The following is a 24,696-nucleotide window of genomic DNA, read 5'->3' as shown; positions in this document are numbered from 1 at the left end:
GACTGTACTACTATACAATGTTGATCCACGAGGCTGCATTATGACATGCCTGAGCATTAGTACATGTTTTATCAAACCACACTTGAGTTTCACTTTAAACTTAAGCAATAAGGTACGAGGGGGTGTGGTATATGGCGAATATACCACAGCTAAGGGCTGTTCTTATGCACGACTCATTGCAGAGTGCCTGGATACAGCCATTAGCCGTGGTATATTGGCAATATACCACAAGCCCCAGAGGTGCCTTATTGCTATTATAAAGTTGTTACTAAAGTAATTAGAGCAGTAAAAATACATGTTTTGTCATACCCGTGGTATAAGGTCTCATATACCACGACGGACCAGCCAATCAGCATTCTGGGCTGGAACCACCCAGTTTGTGATGAATTTTATATGGAGATGCTTCTTGCGTTGCACTCTCCACTCAACTCTGGACCTGTAGGCTATGCTGTATGTATCCACAAGGTGGCGTTGTGGTATCACTGTCGGATTTATCAAATGAACGCTGCACAACATTGTCCCCCTCAACATCTCAACGAATGGATTTAACCTGGCCAATGGTATCCCTCCTCTGGATGGATTGGGCCAATGGCGTAGCTCAGACTGGTGTCTAGTTGGTGTAAAAAAAATGGTGCGCTTTCCCTATTTAACGGTTTGTCCAACACAACACAACACAACACAACGTAGTACCTGTAACAGACATTCTCACCGCACATCCTCGGACCAGGTAAATGTTGGTAGCTTTAATATACAAATTATTCAAATTCCATGTCCCTGTCTCCCTCTATGTGTTCGTTAGTTTATGGATGCCACCCTATGTTGCCATCATAGCCTAAAAACGTTATTCAGATGATCGTGTTATTATGCATTTGTAAAAAAAATATATACAAATAACAGATGGAAGGACGGTGCGGTTGTATTTGATTGTCAGTAAAGAATAGACTATATATTATTTGTTCTTATTAGGCGATATGATTTAGTGTTAGGCTTCTTAAAGATGTTTTGTTGTTGCTGTGTTGACAGTTCTACAATGCATGCATTAAACGCACCTGCAGCATTCCTTCACCAACTAGGCTATTTAACGTGTCTGTGTTTCCTTATTGTATGGTTAGGTTAAGCGAATTGTCATCATGGCTCTATCTATATCATAGTTACAGGCCTTGGTATGATGACATTCCGAATACATTTTATTGTTTTCAGTTGTCGCACTGTTACCTAAAGCCCAATCAATGCATGTGATGCTGACAGCTGACATGCTTCCAGCCTACAGTCAGCCTTTTGGTTTGGCTGTTCATTGGGGTGCCGTTTATGATAAAAACATGTTCTAATAGTGAGCTCAACATGCCTTAACATGACAGATCGGTCAAATTAGCTAATTTGACTGCAGATGGCGTTGACACCTATGAATGAATCTGTACGGTTTACAGAAATGGGTCTGCTAAAACAACAACGTCACACCCAGCTATATTTTACTCACGGGAACCGAGATACGATCTGCCTGCAAGCAGATCATGAGACTGTTTTTGAGTTTGCGTTTGTGGAAGTATAAATTCAATATTTGTTCAAATAAAGCACCAGTGTGTGGAGGTGGAACATGATACACCATTGGCCCTTGCATGTGAAATCACACTGCAATGTACTGCCCTACCAAGCAAAAAGTCAGTAACTGCTCATAGTGTGGAACTGAGAAAAATGTATTTTATTTACCTTGGTTTTACAGTAACTTTATACAGTTACTGCTAACATGACCCCCATTTTCTCCTGAACACAATACAAAAGAGGCAGGATACTTGTCCACATGATTAAGCATGTATTTAATGTAGCAAAAAAATGACATAAACTAATCTTAGACCAAATGAGCAGTTACTGCCTTTTTGCTTGTTAGGGCAGTGTACACTTTCTAATAGTATGCTAAGAATTGTATTTGTGTTTGAATAAGTAGACTACAGGTCTACACAGATCTGAAAGACTAGGAAGTGGCACCTTAACATCCTAATGCATGTAGGTTCATTCATTCACATCCTTTCATAGATTTTGAGAATACCACTCTTCCATCCCAATATGCTCTTTGTGCAGCTCTCTCTCTCTGAAGCAAAAAGTTATGTGTTCCTGTATACTAGAACCAGTGCATTGCAGCAGACCTGAGTGCTTGGGTAACATGACGCCATAAGATATGCGTTCCTGTATACTAGAACCAGTGCATTGCAGCAGACCTGAGTGCTTGGGTAACATGACGCCATAAGATATGCGTTCCTGTATACTAGAACCAGTGCATTGCAGCAGACCTGAGTGCTTGGGTAACATGACGCCATAAGATATGCGTTCCTGTATACTAGAACCAGTGCATTGCAGCAGACCTGAGTGCTTGGGTAGCATGACGCCATAAGATATGCGTTCCTGTATACTAGAACCAGTGCATTGCAGCAGACCTGAGTGCTTGGGTAACATGACGCCATAAGATATGCGTTCCTGTATACTAGAACCAGTGCATTGCAGCAGACCTGAGTGCTTGGGTAACATGACGCCATAAGATATGCGTTCCTGTATACTAGAACCAGTGCATTGCAGCAGACCTGAGTGCTTGGGTAACATGACGCCATAAGATATGTGTTCCTGTATACTAGAACCAGTGCATTGCAGCAGACCTGAGTGCTTGGGTAACATGACGCTGTAAGAACAGCTCTCTCTCCTGGATATTTGTTCTCCTTTGTTAGATGGTGAATGGTAATGTCGTGGGAGTGTGTGTTGATTCAAGTGACTGAATTACGTAACTAGCTAGAGAGAGTGTGTGTGTGTGTGTGTGTGGAGATATACCTGCATCCACTCACCTGTATTCGAGATTACATATTTGTCTAAGGACTCTCCCTCTATCTCTTCTCTTTCTCTCTCGACATTTACATTCTGACTCCTTCTCCCTCAGACATCATCTAAGATGGGCGACAACAACCCAGTGAAGCAGGGAGTGGAGACCTTTGACAAGAAGTGTCTAAAGAAGACCAGTACTGCTGAGAAGAACACTCTGCCAACCAAGGAGGGTACGTTTCTCCTACCCTATCTCCTTTTCTGTCTCCTACCAGTCTCCTTCTTTCCTGTCCTGTCTCCTAACCTGTCTCCTCCCCTTATTGCTCATACTCCTACGTCTGCCACACCCTGTAGTGATAGTAGTGTGTTAGTTCCCTTCTACTGTAGTGATAGTAGTGTGTTAGTGCACTTATACTGTAGTGTTAGTTCCCTTCTACTGTAGTAATAGTAGTGTGTTAGTGCCCTTCTACTGTAGTAATAGTAGTGTGTTAGTGCCCTTCTACTGTAGTAATAGTAGTGTGTTAGTGCCCTTCTACTGTAGTGTTAGTGCCCTTCTACTGTAGTGTTAGTAGTGTGTTTGTGCCCTTCTACTGTAGTAATAGTAGTGTGTTAGTGCCCTTCTACTGTAGTGATAGTAGTGTGTTTGTGCCCTTCTACTGTAGTAATAGTAGTGTGTTAGTGCCCTTCTACTGTACTGTTAGTGCCCTTCTACTGTAGTAATAGTAGTGTGTTAGTGCCCTTCTACTGTACTGTTAGTGCCCTTCTACTGTAGTAATAGTAGTGTGTTAGTGCCCTTCTACTGTAGTAATAGTAGTGTGTTAGTGCCCTTCTACTGTACTGTTAGTGCCCTTCTACTGTAGTGATAGTAGTGTGTTTGTGCCCTTCTACTGTAGTAATAGTAGTGTGTTAGTGCCCTTCTACTGTACTGTTAGTGCCCTTCTACTGTAGTGTTAGTAGTGTGTTAGTGCCCTTCTACTGTAGTGTTAGTAGTGTGTTAGTGCCCTTCTACTGTAGTGTTAGTGCCCTTCGACTGTAGTAATAGTAGTGTGTTAGTGCCCTTCTACTGTAGTAATAGTAGTGTGTTAGTGCCCTTCTACTGTAGTAATAGTAGTGTGTTAGTGCCCTTCTACTGTAGTAATAGTAGTGTGTTAGTGCCCTTCTACTGTAGTAATAGTAGTGTGTTAGTGCCCTTCTACTGTAGTAATAGTAGTGTGTTAGTGCCCTTCTACTGTAGTAATAGTAGTGTGTTAGTGCCCTTCTACTGTAGTGTTAGTGCCCTTCTACTGTAGTGTTAGTAGTGTGTTTGTGCCCTTCTACTGTAGTAATAGTAGTGTGTTAGTGCCCTTCTACTGTAGTGATAGTAGTGTGTTTGTGCCCTTCTACTGTAGTAATAGTAGTGTGTTAGTGCCCTTCTACTGTAGTAATAGTAGTGTGCTAGTGCCCTTCTACTGTACTGTTAGTGCCCTTCTACTGTAGTAATAGTAGTGTGTTAGTGCCCTTCTACTGTAGTAATAGTAGTGTGTTAGTGCCCTTCTACTGTAGTGATAGTAGTGTGTTTGTGCCCTTCTACTGTAGTAATAGTAGTGTGTTAGTGCCCTTCTACTGTACTGTTAGTGCCCTTCTACTGTAGTGATAGTAGTGTGTTTGTGCCCTTCTACTGTAGTAATAGTAGTGTGTTAGTGCCCTTCTACTGTACTGTTAGTGCCCTTCTACTGTAGTGTTAGTAGTGTGTTAGTGCCCATCTACTGTAGTGTTAGTAGTGTGTTAGTGCCCTTCTACTGTAGTGTTAGTGCCCTTCTACTGTAGTAATAGTAGTGTGTTAGTGCCCTTCTACTGTAGTGTTACTAGTGTATTAGTGCCCTTCTACTGTAGTAATAGTAGTGTGTTAGTGCCCTTCTACTGTAGTAATAGTAGTGTGTTAGTGCCCTTCTACTGTAGTGTTAGTGCCCTTCTACTGTAGTAATAGTAGTGTGTTAGTGCCCTTCTACTGTAGTGTTACTAGTGTATTAGTGCCCTTCTACTGTAGTAATAGTAGTGTGTTAGTGCCCTTCTACTGTAGTGTTACTAGTGTATTAGTGCCCTTCTACTGTAGTGTTAGTAGTGTATTAGTGCCCTTCTACTGTAGTGTTAGTAGTGTATTAGTGCCCTTCTACTGTAGTAATAGTAGTGTGTTAGTGCCCTTCTACTGTAGTAATAGTAGTGTGTTAGTGCCCTTCTACTGTAGTAATAGTAGTGTGTTAGTGCCCTTCTACTGTAGTAATAGTAGTGTGTTAGTGCCCTTCTACTGTAGTGTTAGTGCCCTTCTACTGTAGTGTTAGTGCCCTTCTACTGTAGTGTTAATGCCCTTCTACTGTAGTGTTAGTAGTGTGTTAGCGCCCTTCTACTGTAGTAATAGTAGTGTGTTAGTGCCCTTCTACTGTAGTAATAGTAGTGTGTTAGTGCCCTTCTACTGTAGTAATAGTAGTGTGTTAGTGCCCTTCTACTGTAGTGTTAGTGCCCTTCTACTGTAGTGTTAGTGCCCTTCTACTGTAGTGTTAGTAGTGTGTTAGTGCCCTTCTGCTGTAGTAATAGTAGTGTGTTAGTGCCCTTCTACTGTAGTGTTAGTAGTGTATTAGTGCCATTCTACTGTAGTGTTAGTAGTGTGTTTGTGCCCTTCTACTGTAGTGTTAGTGCCCTTCTACTGTAGTGTTAGTGCCCTTCTACTGTAGTAATAGTTGTGTGTTAGTGCCCTTCTACTGTAGTGTTAGTGCCCTTCTACTGTAGTGTTAGTGCCCTTCTACTGTAGTGTTAGTGCCCTTCTACTGTAGTGTTAGTAGTGTATTAGTGCCCTTCTACTGTAGTGTTAGTAGTGTGTTTGTGCCCTTCTACTATAGTGTTAGTGCCCTTCTACTGTAGTGTTAGTGCCCTTCTACTGTAGTGTTAGTGCCCTTCTACTGTAGTAATAGTTGTGTGTTAGTGCCCTTCTACTGTAGTGTAAGTGCCCTTCTACTGTAGTGATAGTAGTGTGTTAGTGCCCTTCTACTGTAGTAATAGTAGTGTGTTAGTGCCCTTCTACTGTAGTGTTAGTGCCCTTCTACTGTAGTAATAGTTGTGTGTTAGTGCCCTTCTACTGTACTGATAGTAGTGTGTTAGTGCCCTTCTACTGTAGTAATAGTAGTGTGTTAGTGCCCTTCTACTGTAGTGTTAGTGCCCTTCTACTGTAGTGATAGTAGTGTGTTAGTGCCCTTCTACTGTAGTAATAGTAGTGTGTTAGTGCCCTTCTACTGTAGTGTTAGTGCCCTTCTACTGTACTGATAGTAGTGTGTTAGTGCCCTTCTACTGTAGTAATAGTAGTGTGTTAGTGCCCTTATACTGTAGTAATAGTAGTGTGTTAGTGCCCTTCTACTGTAGTGTTAGTAGTGTGATAGTGCCCTTCTACTGTAGTGTTAGTAGTGTGTTAGTGCCCTTCTACTGTAGTGTTAGTAGTGTATTAGTGCCCTTCTACTGTAGTGTTAGTGCCCTTCTACTGTAGTAATAGTAGTGTGTTAGTGCCCTTCTACTGTAGTGTTAGTAGTGTGTTAGTGCCCTTCTACTGTAGTGTTAGTGCCCTTCTACTGTAGTAATAGTAGTGTGTTAGTGCCCTTCTACTGTAGTGATAGTAGTGTGTTAGTGCCCTTCTACTGTAGCAATAGTAGTGTGTTAGTGCCCTTCTACTGTAGTGATAGTAGTGTGTTAGTGCCCTTCTACTGTAGTGTATTAGTGCCCTTCTACTGTAGTGTTAGTGCCCTTCTACTGTAGTAATAGTAGTGTGTTAGTGCCCTTCTACTGTAGTGTTAGTAGTGTGTTAGTGCCCTTCTACTGTAGTAATAGTAGTGTGTTAGTGCCCTTCTGCTGTAGTGTTAGTAGTGCCCTTCTACTGTAGTGTTAGTGCCCTTCTACTGTAGTAATAGTTGTGTGTTAGTGCCCTTCTACTGTAGTGTTAGTGCCCTTCTACTGTAGTGTTAGTGCCCTTCTACTGTAGTGTTAGTGCCCTTCTACTGTAGTGTTAGTAGTGTATTAGTGCCCTTCTACTGTAGTGTTAGTAGTGTGTTTGTGCCCTTCTACTATAGTGTTAGTGCCCTTCTACTGTAGTGTTAGTGCCCTTCTACTGTAGTGTTAGTGCCCTTCTACTGTAGTAATAGTTGTGTGTTAGTGCCCTTCTACTGTAGTGTAAGTGCCCTTCTACTGTAGTGATAGTAGTGTGTTAGTGCCCTTCTACTGTAGTAATAGTAGTGTGTTAGTGCCCTTCTACTGTAGTGTTAGTGCCCTTCTACTGTAGTAATAGTTGTGTGTTAGTGCCCTTCTACTGTACTGATAGTAGTGTGTTAGTGCCCTTCTACTGTAGTAATAGTAGTGTGTTAGTGCCCTTCTACTGTAGTGTTAGTGCCCTTCTACTGTAGTGATAGTAGTGTGTTAGTGCCCTTCTACTGTAGTAATAGTAGTGTGTTAGTGCCCTTCTACTGTAGTGTTAGTGCCCTTCTACTGTACTGATAGTAGTGTGTTAGTGCCCTTCTACTGTAGTAATAGTAGTGTGTTAGTGCCCTTCTACTGTAGTGTTAGTGCCCTTCTACTGTACTGATAGTAGTGTGTTAGTGCCCTTCTACTGTAGTAATAGTAGTGTGTTAGTGCCCTTATACTGTAGTAATAGTAGTGTGTTAGTGCCCTTCTACTGTAGTGTTAGTAGTGTGATAGTGCCCTTCTACTGTAGTGTTAGTAGTGTGTTAGTGCCCTTCTACTGTAGTGTTAGTAGTGTATTAGTGCCCTTCTACTGTAGTGTTAGTGCCCTTCTACTGTAGTAATAGTAGTGTGTTAGTGCCCTTCTACTGTAGTGTTAGTAGTGTGTTAGTGCCCTTCTACTGTAGTGTTAGTGCCCTTCTACTGTAGTAATAGTAGTGTGTTAGTGCCCTTCTACTGTAGTGATAGTAGTGTGTTAGTGCCCTTCTACTGTAGCAATAGTAGTGTGTTAGTGCCCTTCTACTGTAGTGATAGTAGTGTGTTAGTGCCCTTCTACTGTAGTGTATTAGTGCCCTTCTACTGTAGTGTTAGTGCCCTTCTACTGTAGTAATAGTAGTGTGTTAGTGCCCTTCTACTGTAGTGTTAGTAGTGTGTTAGTGCCCTTCTACTGTAGTAATAGTAGTGTGTTTGTGCCCTTCTGCTGTAGTGTTAGTAGTGCCCTTCTACTGTAGTGTTAGTGCCCTTCTACTGTAGTAATAGTTGTGTGTTAGTGCCCTTCTACTGTAGTGTTAGTGCCCTTCTACTGTAGTGTTAGTGCCCTTCTACTGTAGTGTTAGTGCCCTTCTACTGTAGTGTTAGTAGTGTATTAGTGCCCTTCTACTGTAGTGTTAGTAGTGTGTTTGTGCCCTTCTACTATAGTGTTAGTGCCCTTCTACTGTAGTGTTAGTGCCCTTCTACTGTAGTGTTAGTGCCCTTCTACTGTAGTAATAGTTGTGTGTTAGTGCCCTTCTACTGTAGTGTAAGTGCCCTTCTACTGTAGTGATAGTAGTGTGTTAGTGCCCTTCTACTGTAGTAATAGTAGTGTGTTAGTGCCCTTCTACTGTAGTGTTAGTGCCCTTCTACTGTAGTAATAGTTGTGTGTTAGTGCCCTTCTACTGTACTGATAGTAGTGTGTTAGTGCCCTTCTACTGTAGTAATAGTAGTGTGTTAGTGCCCTTCTACTGTAGTGTTAGTGCCCTTCTACTGTAGTGATAGTAGTGTGTTAGTGCCCTTCTACTGTAGTAATAGTAGTGTGTTAGTGCCCTTCTACTGTAGTGTTAGTGCCCTTCTACTGTACTGATAGTAGTGTGTTAGTGCCCTTCTACTGTAGTAATAGTAGTGTGTTAGTGCCCTTATACTGTAGTAATAGTAGTGTGTTAGTGCCCTTCTACTGTAGTGTTAGTAGTGTGATAGTGCCCTTCTACTGTAGTGTTAGTAGTGTGTTTGTGCCCTTCTACTGTAGTGTTAGTAGTGTATTAGTGCCCTTCTACTGTAGTGTTAGTGCCCTTCTACTGTAGTAATAGTAGTGTGTTAGTGCCCTTCTACTGTAGTGTTAGTAGTGTGTTAGTGCCCTTCTACTGTAGTGTTAGTGCCCTTCTACTGTAGTAATAGTAGTGTGTTAGTGCCCTTCTACTGTAGTGATAGTAGTGTGTTAGTGCCCTTCTACTGTAGCAATAGTAGTGTGTTAGTGCCCTTCTACTGTAGTGATAGTAGTGTGTTAGTGCCCTTCTACTGTAGTGTATTAGTGCCCTTCTACTGTAGTGTTAGTGCCCTTCTACTGTAGTAATAGTAGTGTGTTAGTGCCCTTCTACTGTAGTGTTAGTAGTGTGTTAGTGCCCTTCTACTGTAGTAATAGTAGTGTGTTAGTGCCCTTCTGCTGTAGTGTTAGTAGTGTATTAGTGCCCTTCTACTGTAGTGTTAGTGCCCTTCTACTGTAGTAATAGTAGTGTGTTAGTGCCCTTCTACTGTAGTAATAGTAGTGTGTTAGTGCCCTTCTACTGTAGTGGTAGTAGTGTGTTAGTGCCCTTCTACTGTAGTGTTAGTAGTGTTAGTGCCCTTCTACTGTAGTGTTAGTGCCCTTCTACTGTAGTGATAGTAGTGTGTTAGTGCCCTTCTACTGTAGTAATAGTAGTGTGTTAGTGCCCTTCTACTGTAGTGTTAGTAGTGTTAGTGCCCTTCTACTGTAGTGTTAGTGCCCTTCTACTGTAGTAATAGTAGTGTGTTAGTGCCCTTCTACTGTAGTGTTAGTGCCCTTCTACTGTAGTGATAGTAGTTTGTTAGTGCCCTTCTACTGTAGTAATAGTTGTGTGTTAGTGCCCTTCTGCTGTAGTGTTAGTGCCCTTCTGCTGTAGTGTTAGTAGTGTATTAGTGCCCTTCTACTGTAGTGTTAGTGCCCTTCTACTGTAGTAATAGTTGTGTGTTAGTGCCCTTCTGCTGTAGTGTTAGTGCCCTTCTGCTGTAGTGTTAGTAGTGTATTAGTGCCCTTCTACTGTAGTGTTAGTAGTGTGTTAGTGCCCTTCTACTGTAGTGTTAGTGCCCTTCTACTGTAGTAATAGTAGTGTGTTAGTGCCCTTCTGCTGTAGTTAGTGCCCTTCTACTGTAGTAATAGTAGTGTGTTAGTGTATCGCTTTTCGTCTGGTGAAGGAGAAGCGGACCAAAATGCAGCGTCGTGGTTATTCATGTTCTTTAATAAAAGGAACTAGACATGAAATAACTAACAAAACAATGAACGACCGTGAAAACCTATACAGCCTATCTGGTAAACACAGAGACAGGAACAATCACCCACGAAATACTCAAAGAATATGGCTGCCTAAATATGGTTCCCAATCAGAGACAACAATAAACACCTGCCTCTGATTGAGAACCACTCCAGACAGCCATATACTATGCTAGATACCCCCACTAAGCCACACACCCTACACCTAACAAAACACCAAGACAAAACACACCACAATAAACCCATGTCACACCCTGGCCTGACCAAATAAATAAAGACAAACACAATATACTTCGACCAGGGCGTGACAGTTAGTGCCCTTCTACTGTAGTGTGTTAGTGCCCTTCTACTGTAGTGTGTTAGTGCCCTTCTACTGTAGTGTGTTAATGCCCTTCTACTGTAGTGTGTTAGTGCCCTTCTACTGTAGAGTTAGTAATGTGTAGTTTCTCTTTATTTGACTATATGTAAAGTAGAGGATAAATCTTCACCTGACCATCCAGAAACAGTACAACACTGTTGAGAAGAACACTTACCGTAGGTTACATTTTTACAGTTACGCCCAATGCATTCCAGTTATCAAGTACACACTTGTCTGACTGCTATCCAGCAGCGTTACAGAACCGTGATGATATTTTAGTGGCTCTGAGGCCTGGCAGCCACCAGTTATTTCTTTGGTATTAATAAGCTGCAGTGGAGCTGTACTATACCTGTCTCCCTCTCTGATTACAGTAGCTACCCTGTACCCGTCTCCCTCTCTGATTACAGTAGCTACCCTGTACCTGTCTCCCTCTCTGATTACAGTAGCTACCCTGTACCTGTCTCCCTCTCTGATTACAGTAGCTACCCTGTACCTGTCTCCCTCTCTGTTTACAGTAGCTACCCTGTACCTGTCTCCCTCTCTGATTACAGTAGCTACCCTGTACCTGTCTCCTCTCTGATTACAGTAGCTACCCTGTACCTGTCTCCCTCTCTGATTACAGTAGCTACCCTGTACCTGTCTCCCTCTCTGATTACAGTAGCTACCCTGTACCTGTCTCCCTCTCTGATTACAGTAGCTACCCTGTACCTGTCTCCCTCTCTGATTACAGTAGCTACCCTGTACCTGTCTCCCTCTCTGTTTACAGTAGCTACCCTGTACCTGTCCCCCTCTCTGATTACAGTAGCTACCCTGTACCTGTCTCCCTCTCTGTTTACAGTAGTTACCCTGTACCTGTCTCCCTCTCTGTTTACAGTAGCTACCCTGTACCTGTCTCCCTCTCTGATTACAGTAGCTACCCTGTACCTGTCTCCCTCTCTGTTTACAGTAGCTACCCTGTACCTGTCTCCCTCTCTGATTACAGTAGCTACCCTGTACCTGTCTCCCTCTCTGATTACAGTAGCTACCCTGTACCTGTCTCCCTCTCTGTTTACAGTAGCTACCCTGTACCTGACTCCCTCTCTGATTACAGTAGCTACCCTGTACCTGTCTCCCTCTCTGTTTACAGTAGCTACCCTGTACCTGTCTCCTCTCTGTTTACAGTAGCTACCCTGTACCTGTCTCCCTCTCTGTTTACAGTAGCTACCCTGTACCTGTCTCCCTCTCTGTTTACAGTAGCTACCCTCTACCTGTCCCCCTCTCTGTTTACAGTAGCTACTCTGTACCTGTCTCCCTCTCTGATTACAGTAGCTACCCTGTACCTGTCCCCCTCTCTGTTTACAGTAGCTACTCTGTACCTGTCTCCCTCTCTGTTTACAGTAGTTAAGTGCCTCCGACTGTATTGTACAGAGAGAAGACGGCCACACTGCACAAGCATGATATCGGCCTATTGCTGATTAACCGAGAGCCTGGTACACACTTGAGGGCAACTGTAAAAGGTCTTGTCCTTGTTCAACCTAATATCTTTGGCTGGCCAAGAGGGAAAAAACATAAAATACACATGCAGTCCTACTGTGGCTTTAGTAGTGTGTTAGTGCCCTTCTACTGTAGTGTTAGTAGTGTGTTAGTGCCCTTCTACTGTAGTGTTAGTAGTGTGTTAGTGCCCTTCTACTGTAGTGTTAGTAGTGTGTTAGTGCCCTTCTACTGTAGTGTTAGTAGTGTGTTAGTGCCCTTCTACTGTAGTGTTAGTGCCCTTCTACTGTAGTGTTAGTGCCCTTCTACTGTAGTGTTAGTGCCCTTCTACTGTAGTGTGTTAGTGCCCTTCTACTGTAGTGTTAGTGCCCTTCTACTGTAGTGTTAGTAGTGTGTTAGTGCCCTTCTACTGTAGTGTTAGTGCCCTTCTACTGTAGTGTTAGTGCCCTTCTACTGTAGTGTTAGTAGTGTGTTAGTGCCCTTCTACTGTAGTGTTAGTGCCCTTCTACTGTAGTGTTAGTGCCCTTCTACTGTAGTGTTAGTAGTGTGTTAGTGTCTTTCTACTGTAGTGTTAGTGCCCTTCTACTGTAGTGTTAGTGCCCTTCTACTGTAGTGTTAGTGCCCTTCTACTGTTGTGTTAGTAGTGTGTTAGTGCCCTTCTACTGTAGTGTTAGTGCCCTTCTACTGTAGTGTTAGTAGTGTGTTAGTGCCCTTCTACTGTAGTGTTAGTAGTGTGTTAGTGCCCTTCTACTGTAGTGATAGTAGTGTGTTAGTGCCCTTCTACTGTAGTGTTAGTAGTGTTAGTGCCCTTCTACTGTAGTGTTAGTGCCCTTCTACTGTAGTGATAGTAGTGTGTTAGTGCCCTTCTACTGTAGTAATAGTTGTGTGTTAGTGCCCTTCTGCTGTAGTGTTAGTGCCCTTCTGCTGTAGTGTTAGTAGTGTATTTGTGCCCTTCTACTGTAGTGTTAGTAGTGTGTTAGTGCCCTTCTACTGTAGTGTTAGTGCCCTTCTACTGTAGTAATAGTAGTGTGTTTGTGCCCTTCTGCTGTAGTTAGTGCCCTTCTACTGTAGTAATAGTAGTGTGTTAGTGTATCGCTTCGTCTGGTGAAGGAGAAGCGGACCAAAATGCAGCGTGGTGGTTATTCATGTTCTTTAATAAAAGGAACTAGACATGAAATAACTAACAAAACAATGAACGACCGTGAAAACCTATACAGCCTATCTGGTAAACACAGAGACAGGAACAATCACCCACGAAATACTCAAAGAATATGGCTGCCTAAATATGGTTCCCAATCAGAGACAACAATAAACACCTGCCTCTGATTGAGAACCACTCCAGACAGCCATATACTATGCTAGATACCCCCACTAAGCCACACACCCAACACCTAACAAAACACCAAGACAAAACACACCGCAATAAACCCATGTCACACCCTGGCCTGACCAAATAAATAAAGACAAACACAATATACTTGACCAGGGCGTGACAGTTAGTGCCCTTCTACTGTAGTGTGTTAGTGCCCTTCTACTGTAGTGTGTTAGTGCCCTTCTACTGTAGTGTGTTAGTGCCCTTCTACTGTAGTGTGTTAGTGCCCTTCTACTGTAGAGTTAGTAATGTGTAGTTTCTCTTTATTTGACTATGTAAAGTAGAGGATAAATCTTCACCTGACCATCCAGAAACAGTACAACACTGTGGAGAAGAACACTTACCGTATGTTACATTTTTACAGTTACGCCCAATGCATTCCAGTTATCAAGTACACACTTGTCTGACTGCTATCCAGCAGCGTTACAGAACCGTGATGATATTTTAGTGGCTCTGAGGCCTGGCAGCCACCAGTTATTTCTTTGGTATTAATAAGCTGCAGTGGGCTGTACTATACCTGTCTCCCTCTCTGATTACAGTAGCTACCCTGTACCCGTCTCCCTCTCTGATTACAGTAGCTACCCTGTACCTGTCTCCCTCTCTGATTACAGTAGCTACCCTGTACCTGTCTCCCTCTCTGTTTACAGTAGTTACCCTGTACCTGTCTCCCTCTCTGATTACAGTAGCTACCCTGTACCTGTCTCCCTCTCTGTTTACAGTAGCTACCCTGTACCTGTCTCCCTCTCTGTTTACAGTAGTTACCCTGTACCTGTCTCCCTCTCTGTTTACAGTAGCTACCCTGTACCTGTCTCCCTCTCTGATTACAGTAGCTACCCTGTACCTGTCTCCCTCTCTGTTTACAGTAGCTACCCTGTACCTGTCTCCCTCTCTGATTACAGTAGCTACCCTGTACCTGTCTCCCTCTCTGATTACAGTAGCTACCCTGTACCTGTCTCCTCTCTGATTACAGTAGCTACCCTGTACCTGTCTCCCTCTCTGATTACAGTAGCTACCCTGTACCTGTCTCCCTCTCTGATTACAGTAGCTACCCTGTACCTGTCTCCCTCTCTGATTACAGTAGCTACCCTGTACCTGTCTCCCTCTCTGATTACAGTAGCTACCCTGTACCTGTCTCCTCTCTGTTTACAGTAGCTACCCTGTACCTGACTCCCTCTCTGATTACAGTAGCTACCCTGTACCTGTCTCCCTCTCTGTTTACAGTAGCTACCCTGTACCTGTCTCCCTCTCTGTTTACAGTAGCTACCCTGTACCTGTCTCCCTCTCTGATTACAGTAGCTACCCTGTACCTGTCTCCCTCTCTGTTTACAGTAGCTACCCTGTACCTGTCTCCTCTCTGTTTACAGTAGCTACCCTGTACCTGTCTCCCTCTCTGTTTACAGTAGCTACCCTGTACCTGTCTCCCTCTCTGTTTACAGTAGCTACCCTGTACCTGTCTCCCTCTCTGTTTACAGTAGCTACCCTCTACCTGTCCCCCTCTCTGTTTACAGTAGCTACTCTGTACCTGTCTCCCTCTCTGATTACAGTAGCTACCCTGTACCTGTCCCCCTCTCTGTTTACAGTAGCTACTCTGTACCTGTCTCCTCTCTGTTTACAGTAGTTAAGTGCCTCCGACTGTATTGTACAGAGAGAAGACGGCCACACTGCACAAGCATGATATCGGCCTATTGCTGATTAACCGAGAGCCTGGTACACACTTGAGGGCAACTGTAAAAGGTCTTGTCCTTGTTCAACCTAATATCTTTGGCTGGCCAAGAGGGAAAAACATAAAATACACATGCAGTCCTACTGTGGCATTAGTAGTGTGTTAGTGCCCTTCTACTGTAGTGTTAGTAGTGTGTTAGTGCCCTTCTACTGTAGTGTTAGTAGTGTGTTAGTGCCCTTCTACTGTAGTGTTAGTAGTGTGTTAGTGCCCTTCTACTGTAGTGTTAGTAGTGTGTTAGTGCCCTTCTACTGTAGTGTTAGTGCCCTTCTACTGTAGTGTTAGTGCCCTTCTACTGTAGTGTTAGTGCCCTTCTACTGTAGTGTTAGTAGTGTGTTAGTGCCCTTCTACTGTAGTGTTAGTGCCCTTCTACTGTAGTGTTAGTGGTGTGTTAGTGCCCTTCTACTGTAGTGTTAGTGCCCTTCTACTGTAGTGTTAGTGCCCTTCTACTGTAGTGTTAGTGCCCTTCTACTGTAGTGTTAGTGCCCTTCTACTGTAGTGTTAGTGCCCTTCTACTGTTGTGTTAGTAGTGTGTTAGTGCCCTTCTACTGTAGTGTTAGTAGTGTGTTAGTGCCCTTCTACTGTAGTGTTAGTAGTGTGTTAGTGCCCTTCTACTGTAGTGTTAGTAGTGTGTTAGTGCCCTTCTACTGTAGTGTTAGTAGTGTGTTAGTGCCCTTCTACTGTAGTGTTAGTAGTGTGTTAGTGCCCTTCTACTGTAGTGTTAGTGCCCTTCTACTGTAGTGTTAGTGCCCTTCTACTGTAGTGTTAGTGCCCTTCTACTGTAGTGTGTTAGTGCCCTTCTACTGTAGTGTTAGTGCCCTTCTACTGTAGTGTTAGTAGTGTGTTAGTGCCCTTCTACTGTAGTGTTAGTGCCCTTCTACTGTAGTGTTAGTGCCCTTCTACTGTAGTGTTAGTAGTGTGTTAGTGCCCTTCTACTGTAGTGTTAGTGCCCTTCTACTGTAGTGTTAGTGCCCTTCTACTGTAGTGTTAGTAGTGTGTTAGTGTCTTTCTACTGTAGTGTTAGTGCCCTTCTACTGTAGTGTTAGTGCCCTTCTACTGTAGTGTTAGTGCCCTTCTACTGTTGTGTTAGTAGTGTGTTAGTGCCCTTCTACTGTAGTGTTAGTGCCCTTCTACTGTAGTGTTAGTAGTGTGTTAGTGCCCTTCTACTGTAGTGTTAGTAGTGTGTTAGTGCCCTTCTACTGTAGTGATAGTAGTGTGTTAGTGCCCTTCTACTGTAGTGTTAGTAGTGTTAGTGCCCTTCTACTGTAGTGTTAGTGCCCTTCTACTGTAGTGATAGTAGTGTGTTAGTGCCCTTCTACTGTAGTAATAGTTGTGTGTTAGTGCCCTTCTGCTGTAGTGTTAGTGCCCTTCTGCTGTAGTGTTAGTAGTGTATTTGTGCCCTTCTACTGTAGTGTTAGTAGTGTGTTAGTGCCCTTCTACTGTAGTGTTAGTGCCCTTCTACTGTAGTAATAGTAGTGTGTTTGTGCCCTTCTGCTGTAGTTAGTGCCCTTCTACTGTAGTAATAGTAGTGTGTTAGTGTATCGCTTTTCGTCTGGTGAAGGAGAAGCGGACCAAAATGCAGCGTGGTGGTTATTCATGTTCTTTAATAAAAGGAACTAGACATGAAATAACTAACAAAACAATGAACGACCGTGAAAACCTATACAGCCTATCTGGTAAACACAGAGACAGGAACAATCACCCACGAAATACTCAAAGAATATGGCTGCCTAAATATGGTTCCCAATCAGAGACAACAATAAACACCTGCCTCTGATTGAGAACCACTCCAGACAGCCATATACTATGCTAGATACCCCCACTAAGCCACACACCCAACACCTAACAAAACACCAAGACAAAACACACCGCAATAAACCCATGTCACACCCTGGCCTGACCAAATAAATAAAGACAAACACAATATACTTCGACCAGGGCGTGACAGTTAGTGCCCTTCTACTGTAGTGTGTTAGTGCCCTTCTACTGTAGTGTGTTAGTGCCCTTCTACTGTAGTGTGTTAGTGCCCTTCTACTGTAGTGTGTTAGTGCCCTTCTACTGTAGAGTTAGTAATGTGTAGTTTCTCTTTATTTGACTATGTAAAGTAGAGGATAAATCTTCACCTGACCATCCAGAAACAGTACAACACTGTGGAGAAGAACACTTACCGTATGTTACATTTTTACAGTTACGCCCAATGCATTCCAGTTATCAAGTACACACTTGTCTGACTGCTATCCAGCAGCGTTACAGAACCGTGATGATATTTTAGTGGCTCTGAGGCCTGGCAGCCACCAGTTATTTCTTTGGTATTAATAAGCTGCAGTGGGCTGTACTATACCTGTCTCCCTCTCTGATTACAGTAGCTACCCTGTACCCGTCTCCCTCTCTGATTACAGTAGCTACCCTGTACCTGTCTCCCTCTCTGATTACAGTAGCTACCCTGTACCTGTCTCCCTCTCTGTTTACAGTAGTTACCCTGTACCTGTCTCCCTCTCTGATTACAGTAGCTACCCTGTACCTGTCTCCCTCTCTGTTTACAGTAGCTACCCTGTACCTGTCTCCTCTCTGTTTACAGTAGTTACCCTGTACCTGTCTCCCTCTCTGTTTACAGTAGCTACCCTGTACCTGTCTCCCTCTCTGATTACAGTAGCTACCCTGTACCTGTCTCCTCTCTGTTTACAGTAGCTACCCTGTACCTGTCTCCCTCTCTGATTACAGTAGCTACCCTGTACCTGTCTCCCTCTCTGATTACAGTAGCTACCCTGTACCTGTCTCCCTCTCTGATTACAGTAGCTACCCTGTACCTGTCTCCCTCTCTGATTACAGTAGCTACCCTGTACCTGTCTCCCTCTCTGATTACAGTAGCTACCCTGTACCTGTCTCCCTCTCTGATTACAGTAGCTACCCTGTACCTGTCTCCCTCTCTGATTACAGTAGCTACCCTGTACCTGTCTCCCTCTCTGTTTACAGTAGCTACCCTGTACCTGACTCCCTCTCTGATTACAGTCTACCCTGTACCTGTCTCCCTCTCTGTTTACAGTAGCTACCCTGTACCTGTCTCCCTCTCTGTTTACAGTAGCTACCCTGTACCTGTCTCCTTCTCTGATTACAGTAGCTACCCTGTACCTGTCTCCCTCTCTGTTTACAGTAGCTACCCTGTACCTGTCTCCCTCTCTGTTTACAGTAGCTACCCTGTACCTGTCTCCCTCTCTGTTTACAGTAGCTACCCTGTACCTGTCTCCCTCTCTGTTTACAGTAGCTACCCTGTACCTGTCTCCCTCTCTGTTTACAGTAGCTACCCTCTACCTGTCCCCCTCTCTGTTTACAGTAGCTACCCTGTACCTGTCTCCCTCTCTGATTACAGTAGCTACCCTGTACCTGTCCCCCTCTCTGTTTACAGTAGCTACTCTGTACCTGTCTCCCTCTCTGTTTACAGTAGTTAAGTGCCTCCGACTGTATTGTACAGAGAGAAGACGGCCACACTGCACAAGCATGATATCGGCCTATTGCTGATTAACCGAGAGCCTGGTACACACTTGAGGGCAACTGTAAAAGGTCTTGTCCTTGTTCAACCTAATATCTTTGGCTGGCCAAGAGGGAAAAAACATAAAATACACATGCAGTCCTACTGTGGCATTAGTAGTGTGTTAGTGCCCTTCTACTGTAGTGTTAGTAGTGTGTTAGTGCCCTTCTACTGTAGTGTTAGTAGTGTGTTAGTGCCCTTCTACTGTAGTGTTAGTAGTGTGTTAGTGCCCTTCTACTGTAGTGTTAGTAGTGTGTTAGTGCCCTTCTACTGTAGTGTTAGTGCCCTTCTACTGTAGTGTTAGTGCCCTTCTACTGTAGTGTTAGTGCCCTTCTACTGTAGTGTTAGTAGTGTGTTAGTGCCCTTCTACTGTAGTGTTAGTGCCCTTCTACTGTAGTGTTAGTGGTGTGTTAGTGCCCTTCTACTGTAGTGTTAGTGCCCTTCTACTGTAGTGTTAGTGCCCTTCTACTGTAGTGTTAGTGCCCTTCTACTGTAGTGTTAGTGCCCTTCTACTGTAGTGTTAGTGCCCTTCTACTGTTGTGTTAGTAGTGTGTTAGTGCCCTTCTACTGTAGTGTTAGTGCCCTTCTACTGTAGTGTTAGTGCCCTTCTACTGTAGTGTTAGTAGTGTGTTAGTGCCCTTCTACTGTAGTGTTAGTAGTGTGTTAGTGCCCTTCTACTGTAGTGTGTTGGTGCCCATCTACTGTATTGTGTTGGTGCCCATCTACTGTAGTGTTAGTGCCCTTCTACTGTAGTGTTAGTGCCCTTCTACTGTAGTGTTAGTAGTGTATTACTGCCCTTCTACTGTAGTGTTAGTGCCCTTCTACTGTAGTGTAAGTCGTGTATTAGTGCCCTTCTACTGTCGTGTTAGTGCCCTTCTACTGTCGTGTTAGTGCCCTTCTACTGTAGTGTTAGGAGTATGTTAGTGCCCTTCTACTGTAGTGTTAGGAGTGTGTTAGTGCCCTTCTACTGTAGTGTTAGTAGTGGGTTACTGCCCATCTACTGTAGTGTATTAGTGCCCTTCTACTGTAGTGTTAGTAGTGTGTTAGTGCCCTTCTACTGTAATGCGTTAGTGCCCTTCTACTGTAGTGTTAGTGCCCTTCTACTGTAGTGTGTTAGTGCCCTTCTACTGTAGTGTTAGTTGTGTATTAGTGCCCTTCTACTGTAGTGTGTTAGTGCCCTTCTACTGTAGAGTTAGTAATGTGTAGTTTCTCTTTATTTGACTATATGTAAAGTAGAGGATAAATCTTCACCTGACCATCCAGAAACAGTACAACACTGTTGAGAAGAACACTTACCGTAGGTTACATTTTTACAGTTACGCCCAATGCATTCCAGTTATCAAGTACACACTTGTCTGACTGCTATCCAGCAGCGTTACAGAACCGTGATGATATTTTAGTGGCTCTGAGGCCTGGCAGCCACCAGTTATTTCTTTGGTATTAATAAGCTGCAGTGGAGCTGTACTATACCTGTCTCCTCTCTGATTACAGTAGCTACCCTGTACCTGTCTCCTCTCTGATTACAGTAGCTACCCTGTACCTGTCTCCCTCTCTGATTACAGTAGCTACCCTGTACCTGTCTCCCTCTCTGATTACAGTAGCTACCCTGTACCTGTCTCCCTCTCTGTTTACAGTAGCTACCCTGTACCTGTCTCCCTCTCTGATTACAGTAGCTACCCTGTACCTGTCTCCCTCTCTGATTACAGTAGCTACCCTGTACCTGTCTCCCTCTCTGATTACAGTAGCTACCCTGTACCTGTCTCCCTCTCTGATTACAGTAGCTACCCTGTACCTGTCTCCCTCTCTGATTACAGTAGCTACCCTGTACCTGTCTCCCTCTCTGATTACAGTAGCTACCCTGTACCTGTCTCCCTCTCTGTTTACAGTAGCTACCCTGTACCTGTCCCCCTCTCTGATTACAGTAGCTACCCTGTACCTGTCTCCTCTCTGTTTACAGTAGTTACCCTGTACCTGTCTCCCTCTCTGTTTACAGTAGCTACCCTGTACCTGTCTCCCTCTCTGATTACAGTAGCTACCCTGTACCTGTCTCCCTCTCTGTTTACAGTAGCTACCCTGTACCTGTCTCCCTCTCTGATTACAGTAGCTACCCTGTACCTGTCTCCCTCTCTGATTACAGTAGCTACCCTGTACCTGTCTCCCTCTCTGTTTACAGTAGCTACCCTGTACCTGACTCCCTCTCTGATTACAGTAGCTACCCTGTACCTGTCTCCCTCTCTGTTTACAGTAGCTACCCTGTACCTGTCTCCCTCTCTGTTTACAGTAGCTACCCTGTACCTGTCTCCCTCTCTGTTTACAGTAGCTACCCTGTACCTGTCTCCCTCTCTGTTTACAGTAGCTACCCTCTACCTGTCCCCCTCTCTGTTTACAGTAGCTACTCTGTACCTGTCTCCCTCTCTGATTACAGTAGCTACCCTGTACCTGTCCCCTCTCTGTTTACAGTAGCTACTCTGTACCTGTCTCCCTCTCTGTTTACAGTAGTTAAGTGCCTCCGACTGTATTGTACAGAGAGAAGACGGCCACACTGCACAAGCATGATATCGGCCTATTGCTGATTAACCGAGAGCCTGGTACACACTTGAGGGCAACTGTAAAAGGTCTTGTCCTTGTTCAACCTAATATCTTTGGCTGGCCAAGAGGGAAAACATAAAATACACATGCAGTCCTACTGTGGCTTTAGTAGTGTGTTAGTGCCCTTCTACTGTAGTGTTAGTAGTGTGTTAGTGCCCTTCTACTGTAGTGTTAGTAGTGTGTTAGTGCCCTTCTACTGTAGTGTTAGTAGTGTGTTAGTGCCCTTCTACTGTAGTGTTAGTAGTGTGTTAGTGCCCTTCTACTGTAGTGTTAGTGCCCTTCTACTGTAGTGTTAGTGCCCTTCTACTGTAGTGTTAGTGCCCTTCTACTGTAGTGTGTTAGTGCCCTTCTACTGTAGTGTTAGTGCCCTTCTACTGTAGTGTTAGTAGTGTGTTAGTGCCCTTCTACTGTAGTGTTAGTGCCCTTCTACTGTAGTGTTAGTGCCCTTCTACTGTAGTGTTAGTAGTGTGTTAGTGCCCTTCTACTGTAGTGTTAGTGCCCTTCTACTGTAGTGTTAGTGCCCTTCTACTGTAGTGTTAGTAGTGTGTTAGTGTCCTTCTACTGTAGTGTTAGTGCCCTTCTACTGTAGTGTTAGTGCCCTTCTACTGTAGTGTTAGTGCCCTTCTACTGTTGTGTTAGTAGTGTGTTAGTGCCCTTCTACTGTAGTGTTAGTGCCCTTCTACTGTAGTGTTAGTAGTGTGTTAGTGCCCTTCTACTGTAGTGTTAGTAGTGTGTTAGTGCCCTTCTACTGTAGTGATAGTAGTGTGTTAGTGCCCTTCTACTGTAGTGTTAGTAGTGTTAGTGCCCTTCTACTGTAGTGTTAGTGCCCTTCTACTGTAGTGATAGTAGTGTGTTAGTGCCCTTCTACTGTAGTAATAGTTGTGTGTTAGTGCCCTTCTGCTGTAGTGTTAGTGCCCTTCTGCTGTAGTGTTAGTAGTGTATTTGTGCCCTTCTACTGTAGTGTTAGTAGTGTGTTAGTGCCCTTCTACTGTAGTGTTAGTGCCCTTCTACTGTAGTAATAGTAGTGTGTTTGTGCCCTTCTGCTGTAGTTAGTGCCCTTCTACTGTAGTAATAGTAGTGTGTTAGTGTATCGCTTTTCGTCTGGTGAAGGAGAAGCGGACCAAAATGCAGCGTGGTGGTTATTCATGTTCTTTAATAAAAGGAACTAGACATGAAATAACTAACAAAACAATGAACGACCGTGAAAACCTATACAGCCTATCTGGTAAACACAGAGACAGGAACAATCACCCACGAAATACTCAAAGAATATGGCTGCCTAAATATGGTTCCCAATCAGAGACAACAATAAACACCTGCCTCTGATTGAGAACCACTCCAGACAGCCATATACTATGCTAGATACCCCCACTAAGCCACACACCCAACACCTAACAAAACACCAAGACAAAACACACCGCAATAAACCCATGTCACACCCTGGCCTGACCAAATAAATAAAGACAAACACAATATACTTCGACCAGGGCGTGACAGTTAGTGCCCTTCTACTGTAGTGTGTTAGTGCCCTTCTACTGTAGTGTGTTAGTGCCCTTCTACTGTAGTGTGTTAGTGCCCTTCTACTGTAGTGTGTTAGTGCCCTTCTACTGTAGAGTTAGTAATGTGTAGTTTCTCTTTATTTGACTATGTAAAGTAGAGGATAAATCTTCACCTGACCATCCAGAAACAGTACAACACTGTGGAGAAGAACACTTACCGTATGTTACATTTTTACAGTTACGCCCAATGCATTCCAGTTATCAAGTACACACTTGTCTGACTGCTATCCAGCAGCGTTACAGAACCGTGATGATATTTTAGTGGCTCTGAGGCCTGGCAGCCACCAGTTATTTCTTTGGTATTAATAAGCTGCAGTGGGCTGTACTATACCTGTCTCCCTCTCTGATTACAGTAGCTACCCTGTACCCGTCTCCCTCTCTGATTACAGTAGCTACCCTGTACCTGTCTCCCTCTCTGATTACAGTAGCTACCCTGTACCTGTCTCCCTCTCTGTTTACAGTAGTTACCCTGTACCTGTCTCCCTCTCTGATTACAGTAGCTACCCTGTACCTGTCTCCTCTCTGTTTACAGTAGCTACCCTGTACCTGTCTCCCTCTCTGTTTACAGTAGTTACCCTGTACCTGTCTCCCTCTCTGTTTACAGTAGCTACCCTGTACCTGTCTCCCTCTCTGATTACAGTAGCTACCCTGTACCTGTCTCCCTCTCTGTTTACAGTAGCTACCCTGTACCTGTCTCCCTCTCTGATTACAGTAGCTACCCTGTACCTGTCTCCCTCTCTGATTACAGTAGCTACCCTGTACCTGTCTCCCTCTCTGATTACAGTAGCTACCCTGTACCTGTCTCCCTCTCTGATTACAGTAGCTACCCTGTACCTGTCTCCCTCTCTGATTACAGTAGCTACCCTGTACCTGTCTCCTCTCTGATTACAGTAGCTACCCTGTACCTGTCTCCCTCTCTGATTACAGTAGCTACCCTGTACCTGTCTCCCTCTCTGTTTACAGTAGCTACCCTGTACCTGACTCCCTCTCTGATTACAGTAGCTACCCTGTACCTGTCTCCCTCTCTGTTTACAGTAGCTACCCTGTACCTGTCTCCCTCTCTGTTTACAGTAGCTACCCTGTACCTGTCTCCCTCTCTGATTACAGTAGCTACCCTGTACCTGTCTCCCTCTCTGTTTACAGTAGCTACCCTGTACCTGTCTCCCTCTCTGTTTACAGTAGCTACCCTGTACCTGTCTCCCTCTCTGTTTACAGTAGCTACCCTGTACCTGTCTCCTCTCTGTTTACAGTAGCTACCCTGTACCTGTCTCCTCTCTGTTTACAGTAGCTACCCTCTACCTGTCCCCCTCTCTGTTTACAGTAGCTACTCTGTACCTGTCTCCCTCTCTGATTACAGTAGCTACCCTGTACCTGTCCCCCTCTCTGTTTACAGTAGCTACTCTGTACCTGTCTCCCTCTCTGTTTACAGTAGTTAAGTGCCTCCGACTGTATTGTACAGAGAGAAGACGGCCACACTGCACAAGCATGATATCGGCCTATTGCTGATTAACTGAGAGCCTGGTACACACTTGAGGGCAACTGTAAAAGGTCTTGTCCTTGTTCAACCTAATATCTTTGGCTGGCCAAGAGGAAAAAACATAAAATACACATGCAGTCCTACTGTGGCATTAGTAGTGTGTTAGTGCCCTTCTACTGTAGTGTTAGTAGTGTGTTAGTGCCCTTCTACTGTAGTGTTAGTAGTGTGTTAGTGCCCTTCTACTGTAGTGTTAGTAGTGTGTTAGTGCCCTTCTACTGTAGTGTTAGTAGTGTGTTAGTGCCCTTCTACTGTAGTGTTAGTGCCCTTCTACTGTAGTGTTAGTGCCCTTCTACTGTAGTGTTAGTGCCCTTCTACTGTAGTGTTAGTAGTGTGTTAGTGCCCTTCTACTGTAGTGTTAGTGCCCTTCTACTGTAGTGTTAGTAGTGTGTTAGTGCCCTTCTACTGTAGTGTTAGTGCCCTTCTACTGTAGTGTTAGTGCCCTTCTACTGTAGTGTTAGTGCCCTTCTACTGTAGTGTTAGTGCCCTTCTACTGTAGTGTTAGTGCCCTTCTACTGTTGTGTTAGTAGTGTGT

The 24,696-nt window shown here is 44.1% G+C and overlaps 1 protein-coding gene across 1 annotated transcript in view; it reads left to right on the top strand.

The window, feature by feature from the left end:
* Positions 1–598: 598 nt before the first annotated feature.
* LOC135545525 (thymosin beta-a-like) overlaps positions 599–24,696 on the top strand; it is a 32,326-nt gene continuing 8,228 nt past the window's right edge. The window contains exons 1-2 of the mRNA XM_064973181.1: positions 599–727; positions 2,921–3,035. Coding sequence (XP_064829253.1) covers positions 629–727; positions 2,921–3,035 — 214 coding nt within the window. The 5' untranslated portion in view covers positions 599–628. The remainder of the gene's footprint in view (positions 728–2,920; positions 3,036–24,696) is intronic.

The sequence above is a fragment of the Oncorhynchus masou genome, chromosome 9 (genome assembly GCF_036934945.1).
Source record: "Oncorhynchus masou masou isolate Uvic2021 chromosome 9, UVic_Omas_1.1, whole genome shotgun sequence".
In the NCBI taxonomy this organism is placed as follows: Eukaryota; Metazoa; Chordata; class Actinopteri; order Salmoniformes; family Salmonidae; genus Oncorhynchus; species Oncorhynchus masou.
Note: the sequence above shows the minus strand (reverse complement) of the source record. Positions and strands in the feature narration are given on the sequence as shown.